Source organism: Chiloscyllium punctatum, chromosome 38, assembly GCF_047496795.1.
Source record: "Chiloscyllium punctatum isolate Juve2018m chromosome 38, sChiPun1.3, whole genome shotgun sequence".
NCBI classification, from domain to species: Eukaryota; Metazoa; Chordata; class Chondrichthyes; order Orectolobiformes; family Hemiscylliidae; genus Chiloscyllium; species Chiloscyllium punctatum.
In genome coordinates, this window is record NC_092776.1 from 34,965,758 (window position 1) to 34,981,484 (window position 15,727).

A 15,727-nucleotide genomic window follows, 5' to 3' on the forward strand; every position below is an offset into this window, starting at 1 on the left:
AATTGTACCAACCTCCACCATTTCCTCTGACTCATTCCATACACGTACCACCCTCTGCATGAAAAAGTTGCCCCTTAAGTCTCTTTTATATCTTCCCCCTCTCACCCTAAACCTATGCCCTCTAGTTCTGGACTCCCCACCCCAGGGAAAAGACTTCATCTATTTATCCTATCCATGCCCCTCATGATTTTGTAAACCTCTACAAGGTCACCCCCTCAGCCTCCGACGCTCCAGGGAAAACAGCCCTAGCCCATCCAACCTCTCCCCATAGCTCAAATCGTCCAACCCTGGCAACATCCTTGTAAATCTTTTCTGAACCTTTGGAAGGATGTTGTGAAACTTGCAATAGGAAGGGTGAGTAGGGAAATGTCTCACGTAAGTGAGCAGCTGGCCAATTCTCAAAAAAGAGCTTTTATTTACAGCCAGCAAAAGTAAACAAAGTGAAAGGATCAGAGGCTGTAGTTCGCTCCCACAATGCATACCAATGTCTAAAACACTGAGTGAACTCCCTGCTGATCTTTTAATTGTTTTACAGAATTTTTAAGCATCTGTCCAAACTATCCAAACATGTGAATGAGGCACCTCTGATGACACAGTACTCTGAGCACTGTTTGGTGGTGTCAGCCGAGATTATGTGAGACGACTAGAGCGATTGAAATCCTGCTCCTCAATATTAGTAATAAATGAGTTATCAGATTAATGTGGGAAAAAAACGGTATTATGTTTAGCAAAGCACTAACATAATGGATGAGAAATTTTATGCACATTACTGTTCATTATTTCATTACTCATCACATTGTGATGATTTGAATTACCAAGAAAAAATTTTGAATTTGGAGGTTTTTTGGGGGGAATTCATCATTGTTCCTTCAGCAATCCCAACAGCAAATGGTCAATTTTACATGATGTCAGTGAAAGTCTAAGAAGCCAAAGATAACGTAGACTGCAAGTTGATTCAAATAAACTTGGAACAATTAGTGTAACTAAATTTCATAGATAAAACTGTTGTGAGAGATTGAAACAAATAATGTATCATTATAGGGCCAGCTTTCATGAAGAATGATAAAGCTTTTTTATATATGTTAAAAATTTAGAAATTGTGGTGTTGCATCAGCTACTGCTGTTAACCTTTTCATGTGCTTGTTGTACTTTACCATGAAGAGTCTCAAAAAATGTACAGTTAGGATATGATATTCCATTTCACATCAGTTATAGACATCATTTCTATAGACAGTTATAGAAATTGCAGTAATAGACCATTCGGCCCAAACTGCCAATACTGGACTTGGTGTTTCACAAAAAGCATCATAAGAAATAAGAGCAGGATTAGGACTTTTTAAGTTCCTTGAGCCTACTTCACCATTCACTAGGATCATGATTGATCTGATTGTGCCCTTAACTCTCTTTTCCTGGCCCTTTGACTCCTCACATCCTTGTGTCACCTTATCAACTCCTGTCTCCCTCATGTACTCAGCAAGTTTCCCTTCAATAATTTCAAGTAGTGATTGTGATACTTACATTCCATAAGCCACAAAACAAAGGATGTTGGGAGATATATTAAAATATGAACTGCCAAACAGCAAATATTTGACCACAACATTAACATGCAGCACAGTAGTGTCTGCAGCTGAGAGTATTTTGTATTTCTAGGTTTTGTTAAGATGTTTTGCTGATCTAATGGAGAACCAATACCCATTTAATTGAAAACAAAACTATAACATTGCAATTAAAATGCAGGAAAACAAGGGCAGGATAGTTCGACAGTTCCACTTTCATGGCTGGCCTGAGATTGGCATTCCAGTGGAAGGGAAAGGAATGATAGACCTGATTGCAGCCGTCCAGAGACAGCAACAACAGTCCGGCAATCATCCAATCATAGTGCACTGCAGGTATTTCATTTTACAATATACAAGTAGTTATAAAATTGATAGCATCCTTTCTGATGTATAGTCTTGACTCAGAAATGCTAATTTGATCGGTTGGCGCTGTCGGTAGGAAGCATTGCACGCCATCTGTACCCATTAGGAAGTCAGACAAGTTTCTAGTTATTAATGAACAACCACTTGTGAGCAACGTGGCTGTTATTTTCTGCTGTGTGTAGCTGTAGTGTAAGGCTCCCTGTCCAGCAGTACCAGCACCCAGTCCAGACAGTGAATGCTTTCTGCAATATATTGGAAAGGAAAGATTTGTATTTATCTCCCACCTTTAACATTAACTTCAAGAGGACTAGAATACAAAAGCGGAAATGTACTGCTGAGGCTGTATAAGAACCTGGTCAGACCTCATCTGGAATATTGTAAGGAAGGATGTGCTGGCCTTGGAGGGGATCTGGGGAGACTTATAAGAATGATGCCAAGCATAAAGGGCTTGTTATCTGAGGAGCAGTTGAAGACTCTGGGTCTGTACTCAGTGGTCTTTAGAACGATGAGGAGGGATCTGATTGAAACTCTCAGAATACTGAGAGGACTGGATAGAGTAGATGTGGAGAAGATGTTTCGCACTAAGCAGAAGGGCACAGCCTCAGAGTCTAGGGGTGACCCTTTAGAATGCAGATGAGGAGGACATTCTGCACCAGAGGGTAGTTGATCTGTGGAAGTTATTGCCACAGAGGACTGTGGAGGCTTAGTCATGAGTGTATTTGAGACTGAGATAGGTTCTTGATTAGTAAGGGGACCAAGGGTTACATGGAGAAGGCAGGAGAATGGGGTTGAGAAACATATCAGCCATGATTGAATGGCAGAGCAGGCTCTAAGGGCTTGAATGGCTTATTTCTGCTCCTAGTTTTATGGAATGGGGAAGGCGCAACGTGATCTGAGTGTCTTTGTGCACTAGTCACCAAAAGTAAGCATGTAGGTGCAATGGGTGATAAAGAAGGCAAATGGTATGTTGGCCTTCATAGCAAGAGGATTTGATTAGGGATGTCTTGCTATAATTGTACAGGGACTTGGTGAGACCCCGCCTGGAGTATTGTGTGCAATTTTGTTCTCTGTATCTGAGTGAAAGATGTTCTGAATATGGAGGGAGTGCAATAAAGGTTTACCAGGCCGATTCCTAGGATGGCAGGATTGAAATATTAAGAGAGACTGGTTCCATTAGGACTTGATTCATATTTGGAAGAATGAGGGGTAATCTCATAGGAATCTATCAAATTCGAAAGAAACTAAATAGAGTAAACACAAAAAGATATTCCCAATGACTGGCGAGTTCGGAACCAATAAAGATGTGAAGTAGGCCATTTGGGACTGAAATGAGGAGATATTTCTTCAACAGAGAGTGGTGAGCCTGTGAAATTCTCTGCCATGGAAAGCAGTTGAGGCGACAACATTAAATGCTTTCAGGAAAGCGTTATAGGGTTAAAGGGATCAAAAGGTATGCTGAGTTGGATGATCAGCCATGATTGCACTGAATGACTGAGCTGGTTTGAAGGACTGGATGACCTACTCTTCGTATTTTCTATGTTTTTGCCCATCCAAAAGGTAACATCTCTGGCAGAGTAACACTCCCTCACCATTTTACTGGAGTGTTATGATCCCAAATAATGCTACTACTGACATTCCAGAATGAAATCTGCATCATATTCTGCTCCTTTTTTATTGAAAGTGGCGACCTTTCACTGAAACATAAATACACAAGGCTGCAGATTCAGTTTTAACAATAAAACGGAAGTTAACTACAGAAGAGAAATAAAGAAAAATAAAACAAAGGAAGCTGTGTTTCCAAATATGTCAAAGTATTTTTTTCATTCATTCATGGGACGTGGGAGTTGCTGGCTGGTCAGCATTTACTGTCTGTCCCTCATTGCCCTTGAGAAAGTTTTGAAAGGTTTCAAATCACATGGGAAGATGAGGACCATGAATTCTCCAACACCATCACTTTAAGCTACTCAAAATTCAAGGGTGTATTTTTTTCCCTATTAAATCCAGATGTTTGACTTAACTGCTTCTTTCCAATTCTAGTCCCTAGAGGACCAAGGCCTTTCCCTTGATCCATCAACAACTGAGAGTTCAGACTTTATCGATTGTTTAACTATCTGCAGAGTTCTAACCAAGAACTTGTGGTCCAGAAGTTTTTGCAGTGTACCAATCTTGCTCTGAGGTAACCGTACCCTTAACTGCTCTGAACAAACTTGGTTTTTTGGAGAACCTATTCGTACTTCTGACTTCATTCAGGTCCCTTCAAACTGAATGAAACATTTTCTCATCTCTAAGCTTAAAACAAAAGTAATGCTATCAATGCTATCTCACTCATGTGGTAAAACCACACAATGTAAACAAACTTCCATGAACTCTCCAAGAGGCCCTAAGTCTTCAGCTGCCAAACGCATACTGATGGTTAGTATATTGATTTCTACAAGACTGAGCAAGTTAATTATTAAAATGCTTCACAAAAAGAAACACCAACACCCATGTGCCATTAGTTTGAAATTTAAACTCTTTTCAAAAATTTATTTTTTCAAAGAAATCACACACCTTTCATCACGTGTCAGTTTTGATTTTATTGTTCAAGCCCTGGAATGGGAGTTGAACCCACAATTCTCACTGCAAGGTTAATCATAGGATCCCTATAGTGTGGATGCAGGCCATTCAGCCCTTCAAAGCCACACCAACCCTCCGAAGAGCTTCACACCAAACTCACCTTCCTATTCTATCCCTGTAACCATGCATTTCTGATGGCTAGTCCACCTAGCCTGTGCATCCCTGGACAATATTGCTAATTTAGCATGGCCAATCCACCTAGCCTGTGCATCTTTGGACTATGGGAGGGAACTGGAGCACCCAGTAGAAACCCACACAGATACATGGAGAATGTGCAAACTTCACACAGTCACCCAAGGCTGGAATTGAACCTGGGTCCCTGGTGCTGTGAGGCAGCAGTGCTAAACACTGAGCCAACATGGTACCCCAGTGATGCTGAGAGTGATATCACCTGAATCACACCTGATATTGGTATTGAGATCTTGCAGATCAGGAGAGTCTCATTTTCAATTGGTAGTCTATTGACTGGACATGGTTGAAGTGAATATACTTGCCTCAACAAAATAACACTTTGGTTTCCTCTTCTCACTGAATGCAAGATCAAGGGCAAAGTGAAAAGCACACATTTGCAGATGACATAAAGATGGGATTATGCTGAGCAGTGATGCCTTTCCGATGATTATATAACTTATTGGTACTCATTGCACAGGCTTAGAGTTGAGAATGACAAAGCGGACCTCATGCTGGAGACCTGGTCATGCCTGAATATCATTCTCCTGTATAATTCCTGAGAAGGGGCTATAAAATCAAAGCCACCAGCTCTGTCATTAATTGTAGTATGTTTTTGGTTCTTTTGATTTCAAAGTTCACCTCTCCCTGGCTGCGCACAGCAACATTGAACACCAAGGATAGACAGCATAAACTGGGTGATATATTTCTATTGTTTATGTTATCTCTATGGTAGCAATGCACAAGCTGACTTGTATCTAGGATCCAGAATAGTAAGTCTGTGTAAAAATGAAGCACTTTATCACCTTCCAGATATGACATTAAGTTCAGCAAATTGAAAGTTTAACCATTTTCTTTGAGTGATGGCTTATGATTTTGTTATTGCCGTTTCCTTTTCTTCTCAACCCATCTTTTGTTTCTTTGTCTTCCACCATCATCCCTTTTGTTGTTTAATATCTGCTGTCTTGTACCTTATCACAGACCTACCCATTTGTCCTTCACTTGCCCATCTTTCTCTGTCTGCACACTTGCTTAAAAGCTGCTTCACTAGCTTTCACAGTTGTCCATGAATGTTATCAATGTATCGTCCTCCCCAGCCCCCTCAGACACTGCTTCTCAAAGGTTGATGACAATGAGCGTGCTCATGACAAGGAGCATGTGCAAACCTGTATAGTGACAGTGCCCATTGGAAAGTACAGTCCATTAATGCTGTTCCCTCACTCCAGTTGCTGCATGACCGACTATACACAATGCCAGCATTTTGCTGCAAAATGAGCTAATTATACAAGAAATCTTGGCTTGCTTATACTGCCTCCAAACCCATAAGGTGTAGGGTAAAAATTGTAAGATTAAGTGGGGTTGTCCTCCGTGCTGTCTGCTGTTCACGTCAGACTCTCTCAGCAGAGCAATTGCAATCAGGAATCTAAAAATGTGTGAGTAAATTAGTTAGCCACTTTTGCTTGAATTAAACCACCTTTAAATCAATTTGGGAAGTGTTGATGAGCCCATTGGCTCTACCACTGATCAGTATGAAATCTGCCCCAAGGGGTAAGTTTACTTGGGATGAAAAGTGATTGAAAGGGCAGAAGTTGCATGATTCACATTGAAATATATTGGATGGATTTCAGAAAATCAGGTCTTATTTGACCTCAGTTGACAGCACAAAGTACAAGAGTAAGCTGTAGTTAATTTATTGTGGCATTGTTCCCCTAGGATTAATTTACTAAATGCTAGGATTGAGAATCAATTAGCACAAGACAAATGTAGACACTAACATTGTTTAAAGCATTTGTTAATGCACTAAATCCACAATTTCCATTGGGTCAGCAGCAAGAAAGAGTAATGTTAAGAGCCATTACTTATTAATTCTAGAAAATCAAGTGGCATTCAAAGTTTTACTATGTCAAGTGGGAATATTTTCTCTCATGTTTGCTTTTAAAGGATTTAGCATTCTCTAAATCACTGGTGAAGTTTGGCTATAATCACAATAGTGTTTTAGTTTTTAATGTAGTCTTTATTTTTCCATTCATGCATCATTTTTCCCAAGTGTCATTCTTTGCTTAAAATGACTGTCAATATTTTGTTGTTGCAGCATTCAGTTTCTATTCCATAGCATCAAATCCAGTGGTATATATCACAAAGATGTAAAGCACAGCTCTGTAGATGTCAAAAACTAACTCATAATTTGCAGGTTTTTTTTACAAAAGTCAAGAGAAGAGAGGCCATGGATAGTGACTCCTGACTCCACGAAGGAAAGATTTCATTTTTGTTAAATTCTTCATATGGCTGAACAAGTCAGTTACATTTGTACTCAAGATTAATAATCCATAAAAACATCCTCAGCTGGGGTAATGTGAATAGTTGTGATGCCATTAGCAATACATTTCTCAAAGCAGAAGTTCAGTGTGTGGCCAATGGTCTGACTTCAATGACCATAGTCATAATTTGCACTATTCCTTATGTAGAAGATGTAGAGCAAGTGTCCACATCTTCCCTGACCTGTCCTCTAGTAACTGTGTGTGTTTTTAAAAGATTTTCAGGAGAAGATTGAAATGTGGGACTTCACTGCTTGGGTTAGTTATCAGGTTGTAGTTGGTGATGGTTACAGTTAACCAAGAAGCACGCCATCAAGAGGTGGGCGATTCATCAGTTTGTAGGGTGTGGACTATGTTCTGTTAGTGACTGTGGGATTACAAAACAGTGTGTAGGATTTTCAGTTATTTTTAAGGACCTGTGTCAATAGGTGTCCTTTGTTGGCTGTCAGCCAGGAATGTTTTTTTGAAGAGCATGTTGTCCTTATAGATATCAGGAGGTTCATAATTGCTGGCCCAGGAAGCTACTCAAGTTGTGTTGGTCTTAACATCTTGGAAATAACTGTGATGGTTTCCTGGAGGTGCATACCTATTATGTTTGGGTGGCAACTCCTGAGCCAGGTTGAAGGCCACTACTGTTCTCCTGGGTCGACCAGGATGAGTGACGCAGTCCAGTGTGAGAGCTCTGCTCCCCCACGTGACCCCCCCCCCCCACCCCCACCCCCCCCACCACCACCACCACTTCTTCATCTTCCTTGTTAGATTCATTTTCATAGTCGAAAAGAATGGCATTGGAAAAGCCCAACAGGTCAGGCAGCATCCGAGGAGCAGGAGAGTTAACATTTCAGGTATAAGCCCTTCATCAAGAATGTGGGAGGAGGAAGGGGGCTGAGAGATGAATAGGAGAATGGGGTGGGGTAAAGTAGTTGCAGTTGGGGGCTGATGGTGATAGTTCAGAGGGGAGGGTGGAGCAGATAGATAGAAAGGAAGATGGACAGGTAAGACAGTTCAACAGGGCAGTGCTGAGTTGAAGGGTTGGCTCTAGGATGAGTTGGGGGAGGAGAGATGAGGAAACTGGTGAAGTTAATGTTAACACTGTGTGGTTGGAGGTCCCAAGTTGGAAGATGAGGCATTCTTCCTCCAGTCATTAGGTGGCTTGGATTTGGTGGTGGAGGAGGCCCAGGACTTGGTGGAGTGAGGGGGGTGGGGGTGGTATTGAAGTGATTCGCCATGGTGCGGTAGGATTGTTTGGTGCGTATGCGACGATGAGGCAGGCATAGCTGGGGCCCATGCGGCTGCCCATGGATACCCATTTGGTCTGAAGGAAGTGGGAGGATTCGAAGGAGAAGTTGTTGAGGGTGAGGACCAGTTCCAAATTGAATGAATGTGTCAGTGAAGGGGTCCTGATTAGGTTGGCAGGAGAAGAAGAATCAAAGGACACCTTTGCCCTAGCGAACAGATGTGTGCAGAGACTGGATTTCCATGGTGAAGATGAGGCATTAGGGGCCGGAGAAACAAAAGTCATGGATGAGATGGAGGGCATGGGTAGTGTCCCGAATGTATGTGGGGAGATCCTGGTCCAAGGGGGACAGGATGGTGTCAAGATATGAGAGATAAGTTCGATGGGGAAGGACCAAATGGAGACAATAGGTCAACTGGGGCAGTCAGGTTTGTGAATTCTTGGTAGGAGATAGAACCGGGTGGAGCAGGGTTCCAGGCCTGAGGTTGGAGGCTGTGGATGGGAGATCCCCTGAGGTGATGAGGTTATGGATGATCTGGGCGATGATGGTTTGGTAAAGGGAGGTGAGGTCATGGTCGATGGGGCAGTAGGAGGAGGTGTCCATGTGGTAGCGCCAAACTACCACTGCCCCCCACTTGTCTGCTGGGGCAATGGAGGGCTGCGCTTTGGGAGAGTGAGTGGTTGGAGTGGGTGAGAGGGGTGGACAGATTGAGGCAGTCAATGTCACAGCGGCAGTTGGAGGTCAAGGGCAGGTAACAGACCAGGACGGAGTATCCAAGTGGATGGAGTATTTTGGAGGTGGGAGAATGGGTCCTCTGAGAATGGGTGGGCATCCCAATGGAAAAAGTAAGTGTGGAGGTGGCAGAAGAAAGGTTCAATGTTGCAACGCATGTGGAATTCATTGACCTGGGAGCGTAGTGGGGTGAAGGTTAGACCTGTACTGAGGACTGATCATTCATCCTCAGTGAGGGGGAGATTGGGGGAGATGGTAAAAACTTGGCAGGGCTGGGATTTATTTTTGTTTTGACTTTGGCTCCAGTGTTCTAGAGGTGTTGCTGGTAGGCCAATGTACAGACAAGAGTGATATCAATGTATTTTGGCATTGGGGTGTTTACAAGCAGTCAGTCATAGAATTGGATGTTAAACTGTTTTCTGTAATGGTAGTCCTGTCAGATTTGGTCCAAGTTCTCATTTTCTGAGGTAGGTTTAAAGAGAACATAGATCTTCAGTGTCATCTCAATGTTATGAAGTTTGTCAGCCTGTGTCAGTTTGTTAGCATAGGTCAAGAGCTGTAACCTTCTGGAAGGGAGGTCAGTGATATTTATGTTGAAGAAAGTTGATATGAGGGCTGATCCTTGTTGGTTATGCATGGGCAGCAGATTTGATCTCCAAGCTCCATACAGAACTGAAAGTTGCTGATTATGAAGTTGATTAATTGTAGGGTTTGCACACAGCTGACGGATTTGAAAGGTTTCAGCAGCATGTCTGTGTGCCACACTGTATGTCATCTGGGCCAGATATGTCAACAAAGGTGGATCCTATCTTCAGGCCTTTTTGGAAACTGACCTCAATATGTGAAGTCTGTATCATGATCTGCTCAGAACAACAGCCTACTGGGGTAGAGAGGCACTGTGGTTTCCTACATGGGAATCGGTCTGTTCAGCAGGTGACACTCCAGGACAAGCTGTTATTGAGAGCAGGACAATAGGTCAGTTGCTTGGAGTGGTGCCTGTGCGATGGGTGTTGGTAAACAGCTTTGCCAATTCCTTCCTCGTGATCAGATGCTCTTTAGGAATCTTAAGCTCCCATTGACTCATGCCATTTGCCTTGACTTGGATGCAGTCAGAGTATAGTCTATTTCCTCTTGTGCATAAAGGCCTGAGAGGTATGTGAGCTCTGAGATAATCTTTAAAGACTTTACTGCTGTAGATCCCTGCTGCTATTTTTGTATTTATTAGGAGCTGAGAAGTGACAGCTTCAGTGTTGATTCTGGGATGCTGATATTGCTGTTATTCCAGGCACAGTAGGAGTCTCCATGCCATCTTTCTCCACAGTTTTCCCATTATCTTTGGAAGCATCCTCCATCAAGGGAATCAAGGGCACTCTTGCCACATCAGGGTCTTCATTTTCCCTGTATTCTCCCAGGAGTCCTTCACTCTCCATGGTCTAGCACGGAATGAAAGTTTTTCTAAAGCCTCAAGGCAAAACTTTGGTGGCTGCCAATTTGAGAAGTGGAGCAAATCAATTGAGAACTATTCTGATAAGAGGTCATTTACCTGAAAAATAAACCCATGCTTCTCTCCACAGATGCTGCCAGATATACTAAATATTTCCAGAGCTGCTTGCCTTTATATCATAAGAAAATGGTTGCCTCTCTCCTGCTTTCAATTTACATTTGACTTCTTTATCCACCAACTGTTCTCCATCTAGGGGGGAAAGTTATAGTTCTTCCACAGTTAAAATCCTTTTTTGGGATCTAACTTGTATAGTTTCTGAGTCTCCCACTGGATAGGGTCATATCAAGATCATCATTTATTTTGATCACAGAGGTTCAGTGATTAGCACTGCTGCCTCACCAGGGACCCGAGTTCGATTCCAACCTAGGCTGACTGTCTGTGTGGAGTTTGTGCATTCTCCCTGTATCTGTGTGGGTTTCCTCCAGGTATTCTGGTTTCCTCCCACAATCCAAAGATGTGCAGATTAGGTGAATTGGCCGTGTTCAATTGCCCTTAGTGTTCAGCGATATGTAGGTTAGGTGCAATTGTCAAGGTAAATGTAGATTAATAAGTCTGCAAGGATTACTCTTCAGAGGGTTGGTGTGGACTTGTTGGGCCTAATGGCCTGTTTCCACACTAGGGATTCTATGATTCTAGAAATGTTCAACTTAAAAAGGGACTAACAACTTGCTGGGAAATATGATCAATTCAAGGTGCCACAGTCAACATAGAATCCAGTCAAGGTAGTTTATTATTTAAGTAACACTTGAATCTGTATATTTTGCAGTGCCGGTGCTGGCAGGACAGGAACATTTATTGCATTGAGTAATATTCTGGAGCGAGTGAAAGCTGAAGGTCTTCTAGATGTTTTCCAAACTGTCAAGAGCCTCCGAATGCAGCGGCCACACATGGTGCAAACACTGGTATGTGTGTTTTTGACTTCTGAAATATTTGAAACAAAACACATTGTTGATCTCTAAAAGATAAAGTCAAGTATCAACTATGTTTTAATTTTTTCTCAATTCTTTCTCTTTGCAGGAGCAGTACGATTTCTGTTACAAGGTGGTTCAAGATTTTCTAGATATACATTCCGATTATGCCAACTTCAAATAAGTGTTTGCCTTACTTTTTTTTATCTTTTCAATTGTTAGCTGACAGGCCAGTAAAGCATCTTTTGTACATTAAATTATCAAGAATTTATTTTGTATTTTGCTATGCACTTGTTGTCTAGAAGAATATTCCTAATAAGTTGAAGGTCTTTTTATTGTCTTGTGACTGTGCTTTTGAGTATTTGGGTTACATTAATTGGGGAGTCATGCATCTGTTACAAGTCATTCAATATTTTTAACTGAATGACTAATTGGAGTACATTTACCATAGCTCTCTCACTCGTAAAATAAGGTTATTTCAAAAGAAATATTTTATATGTCATTATCAGTTGCATTTTATTTTGAATCTTGAATGTACAGAAGATTGAATCAAATCAACTGAAGAAAAATCTTTATTTGCTTTGTGAAAATGCCAACAATGTTTGACCCCCTCAAAAGTGTTACAAAATGTGAATTTATACTGTGCATTGGAGTTTGCATTATTTTCAAAAGGTTGGGTGTAAACCATATATAATAGATATATTTTTATATGAAGAGTTTACAGTGTTAAATGTTAGTTGTATATCGTGCATTTTGGCATTGTTTTGGCTTAACTAAAATGTTTGTTCTTACATATGCTTAATGACAATACACTGTTGTCCAGAAGTTATTCTTTATTTTTTATCCATTTATTTTAAATTTCTTGTGCTCCTCCACACCCAGAAATAACCTGGGCTAGCATTGCATTAGGATCACACCACCTTCTTCCTGCAATAGTGACCTCTACATCCATTTGCTGTCAGCAAGGCCAGCCCAACATTAACTAGCCATAGTCTGGCAAATGTACAGCAAGACACCTGTTTAGCTTCCTGATGTTAAATCCATCTGTGGCTGTTACTGATCATACTGTCACATATAGTAGGGGAAATACATAGCTCCATTTTTAACTGTGGAGTACAGCCCGTGTTTATTCCCTGGGGCCAGACATTGGTGCAGAACATTACCTGCAGAGCTCACATGGTGTTCCTCAATGAAGAACACATAAGGAGCAGCCTGTGATGCTACCTGCAACAGAAGATATATATATACATGTTTATTAATGTAATATTTCTGTAACATTGATACACTGGAAAAGGAGTAAGTGATGTTCATTTGATCCATTGATCCATATTTTCACCTGTGGAATGAGAATTCTTCCAGTTTAAAAACAAATTGCAAGAAGGTGGTGAATTTATGAGCATCTGAAAGAGATAGTGAATCTGTTTCTCAGAAGCTTTACTGCCTGAGCAATCTCAGTATGTAATTCAGTTTTGTTGAACAGACACAATCATTTTCAGTATTAAGGAGTCAAGAAATAATCTGATGTAGTTACAGTCGATGAGAAAAGCCAATTTAAAGAATGATATGTGCAGTTGCCAATTATTTAGTATCGAGTCAAGTTATAGCTGACATGGATAAGACTGATTTCCATTTAGGTCCTGTACAAAAATATTCAAAATCAAATGAAGACAAAATAGAAACAAAGTGAAGTTAAAGCTGGAATTAAATTCTTCTTCATTTTGCACTGCTGGAAATGTGGAGAAAATGCTGACTTACAGAAATAAATACTGAACAAAACTGAGAGGCTGTTTTCACGATGCATATTGTCACCAAATCGTAGTTTCCTGTTTCCCCTGGCCGTGAAATGTAATACACAGGAGTACAGTCCCAGGATAAGGGGCTAATAATTTATGACTGAGATAACGAGAAATTTCTTCACTCTGAGTTGTGTATCTTTAGAATTCTCTACCCAAGAGGGTTGCAGATATTTCATCCATGAATATACTTAAAGCTAAGAGAGTCCAATCTTTGGTGTCTCATGAATCCAGGCATGTGGTAATCAGATGGAAAAGTGAAGTCGAAGTTGTGGTTTCATTAAATAGAAGGACAAGCTTGAGTAACACAATTCTTACTTCTATCTTTTATGTTCTTCTGTAAACATTATTACAATGTCCCTTCTATTTTCCTAATTTTACTTTTTTTTCATCTTTGTGACTGTGATATCATTAACCATGACTGACCTTATTAACAAATATAATTAATTTATGTGATTGAAGATGTCCATCCAGGTGTTATTTAACCTATAAAGTGTTGGCAACAAGAAGTCCTAATCTTTCAAGCCTGTAACTCACCAATGCTCATAACATCCTAGTGAATGCACAACTTCCCTTGTTTTTCTATCCATCCTGGGGTTTCCAAAACTCTTTACAGTATTTTGACAGCGGTGTGATTATAAGTAGGAATTCAACTTTCGCTCTTCTTAGGAGGGGGTGTGTAATGGGGCAGTGAAAATAAAGGAGCTTCAGTTTCCTCTACATTCATGCTGATTTCTGATTTTAACACAACTGGTTTTGATGACAAATGCTGTTCCTCCTGGATATAGGAAGGAACCTGCTGCATAATTCCAAGCAGGAGACCAATGTTGTCAGGATACCCCATGGCTTTTCATGGCACACTGATCTAGCCTAGTGCCAACATGAGGTCAGCCTTTCAATGAACTGTGATGATCCAATTTTCTAAAAACACCCCCACAATAACATGAGGCACTTGGCCAAACAACCCACTCCATCACAATGTACTTGTACCGGAGAAGCTCCCTGCCCTGCCATCAGTGTCATCCAGGCCTAGAGAATTTTACCTGCCTTATGCCAATCTCGCTACTGCTTTCCACTCTCCTCAGGGGAGACAACTGACCCTAGGGAGTTAAAATACTCTCAATGTACCCAATATTTACAGTTGTCAATCTAGACTCTCAAAATCCTCCCGATGTATATTTCTTTACTCCTGTATTCTGTGCATATAAATGTAAAACTAAGGATTACATTTGTCTTTTTTTATGGCTTGACTTAACTGCCCCAATATCATTAATGACTTGTATATCTGCAACACGAGATCTTTCTACTTCCATACATCATTTAAAACCTTTACTGTTTGTGGTCTATTTCCTCCTCTTATCCTTCCTTGTAAAACGTATTACTGTGCGTTGTTTCTGTATTGAATTCCATCTGCCACCTACCTGCCAGTTCTGCTAACACTTGTTCCCTAGTTACCTCCACAAGGTTCATCATAATTTGCTATACATATTGTACAAATTTCAATATTTCTCCTTCAATTTGCCAATATTATTTGTGCATTCTAAAGACTCCATTATGAAGTCCTGCAGAGCATTACTTAGCACAGATCAAAGGCTTAGAATCCTGCAGCTAGTAATGCATTTCCTGACTCCACATAGCCTGTCCACTGTCTACAAGACACAAGTCAAGAATGTGATGGAATACTCCCCACCTGCCTGGAAACCTGCAGCTCCATCAACATGCGAGAAACTCAACTGCAACCTGGATAAAACAGCCCACTTGATACCACATTCATAAACTTCTATCAGCCGTGTGTACTATCTTCAAGATGCACTGCATTCACCAACACTCCCTAGAACATTCCAAAATCATGACCGCTTCCATCTAAAAAGACAAGGGCAGCAGATAAATGGGAACACCACACCTGCAAGTTCCCTCCAAGCACTCACCATCCTGATTTGGAAATATGTCACCATTCCTTCAGTATCATTAGGTCAAAGTCTAGAAATTCCCTCTCTAACAGTATTGTGCATCTACCTACAGTGCATGGAATTCTGTGTTTCGAGAAGGCAGCTCTCCATCATCACCAACTAGGGATAGGTAATAAATGCTGATCCAGCCAGTGACATCCATGTCCAATGACTGAATTTAAAGACAAATATTCTGTCAAAAGTTTGCCATGAAGCTGGTGTATATAATTTATCAAATACTTTTCAAAATTCAAGTGAGCTGTATTTATTTGAAACAGTGCAGAAAGTTGATTGAGCATGACTTGCCTTTTTTAAAAATCTGTGCTACAATCTATAGTTTGGTGTCCCAATAGTTTATATTTAAATTATCGAAGGTGAATAAAAGTTAAACAAATCTTTCACTATATTTGATTTTTAAATTTGTTTGTGGATACTAGAATAATCTAGCTGGATATCTAAATGTAAATCTATAATAAAAATACCATTTCAGATTTTTGGACAAATTGAAAGGCTGCCTTCAAGTTTGTAATCTTTGCTGGGTTTATTGTTTCAATGGTTTCAGTTCATCTTACATTTAACAACACC

The 15,727-nt window shown here is 40.7% G+C and overlaps 1 protein-coding gene across 13 annotated transcripts in view; it reads left to right on the forward strand.

The window, feature by feature from the left end:
* Positions 1 to 13,180, forward strand: part of ptprea (protein tyrosine phosphatase receptor type Ea) — a 273,287-nt gene extending 260,107 nt beyond the window's left edge. For all 13 annotated transcript variants that reach the window (XM_072557608.1, XM_072557600.1, XM_072557603.1 and 10 more), the window contains 3 exons: positions 1,738 to 1,889; positions 11,259 to 11,394; positions 11,510 to 13,180. In XM_072557608.1, coding sequence (XP_072413709.1) covers positions 1,738 to 1,889; positions 11,259 to 11,394; positions 11,510 to 11,584 — 363 coding nt within the window. In that variant the 3' untranslated portion in view covers positions 11,585 to 13,180. The remainder of the gene's footprint in view (positions 1 to 1,737; positions 1,890 to 11,258; positions 11,395 to 11,509) is intronic.
* The last annotated feature ends 2,547 nt before the right edge of the window (positions 13,181 to 15,727 follow it).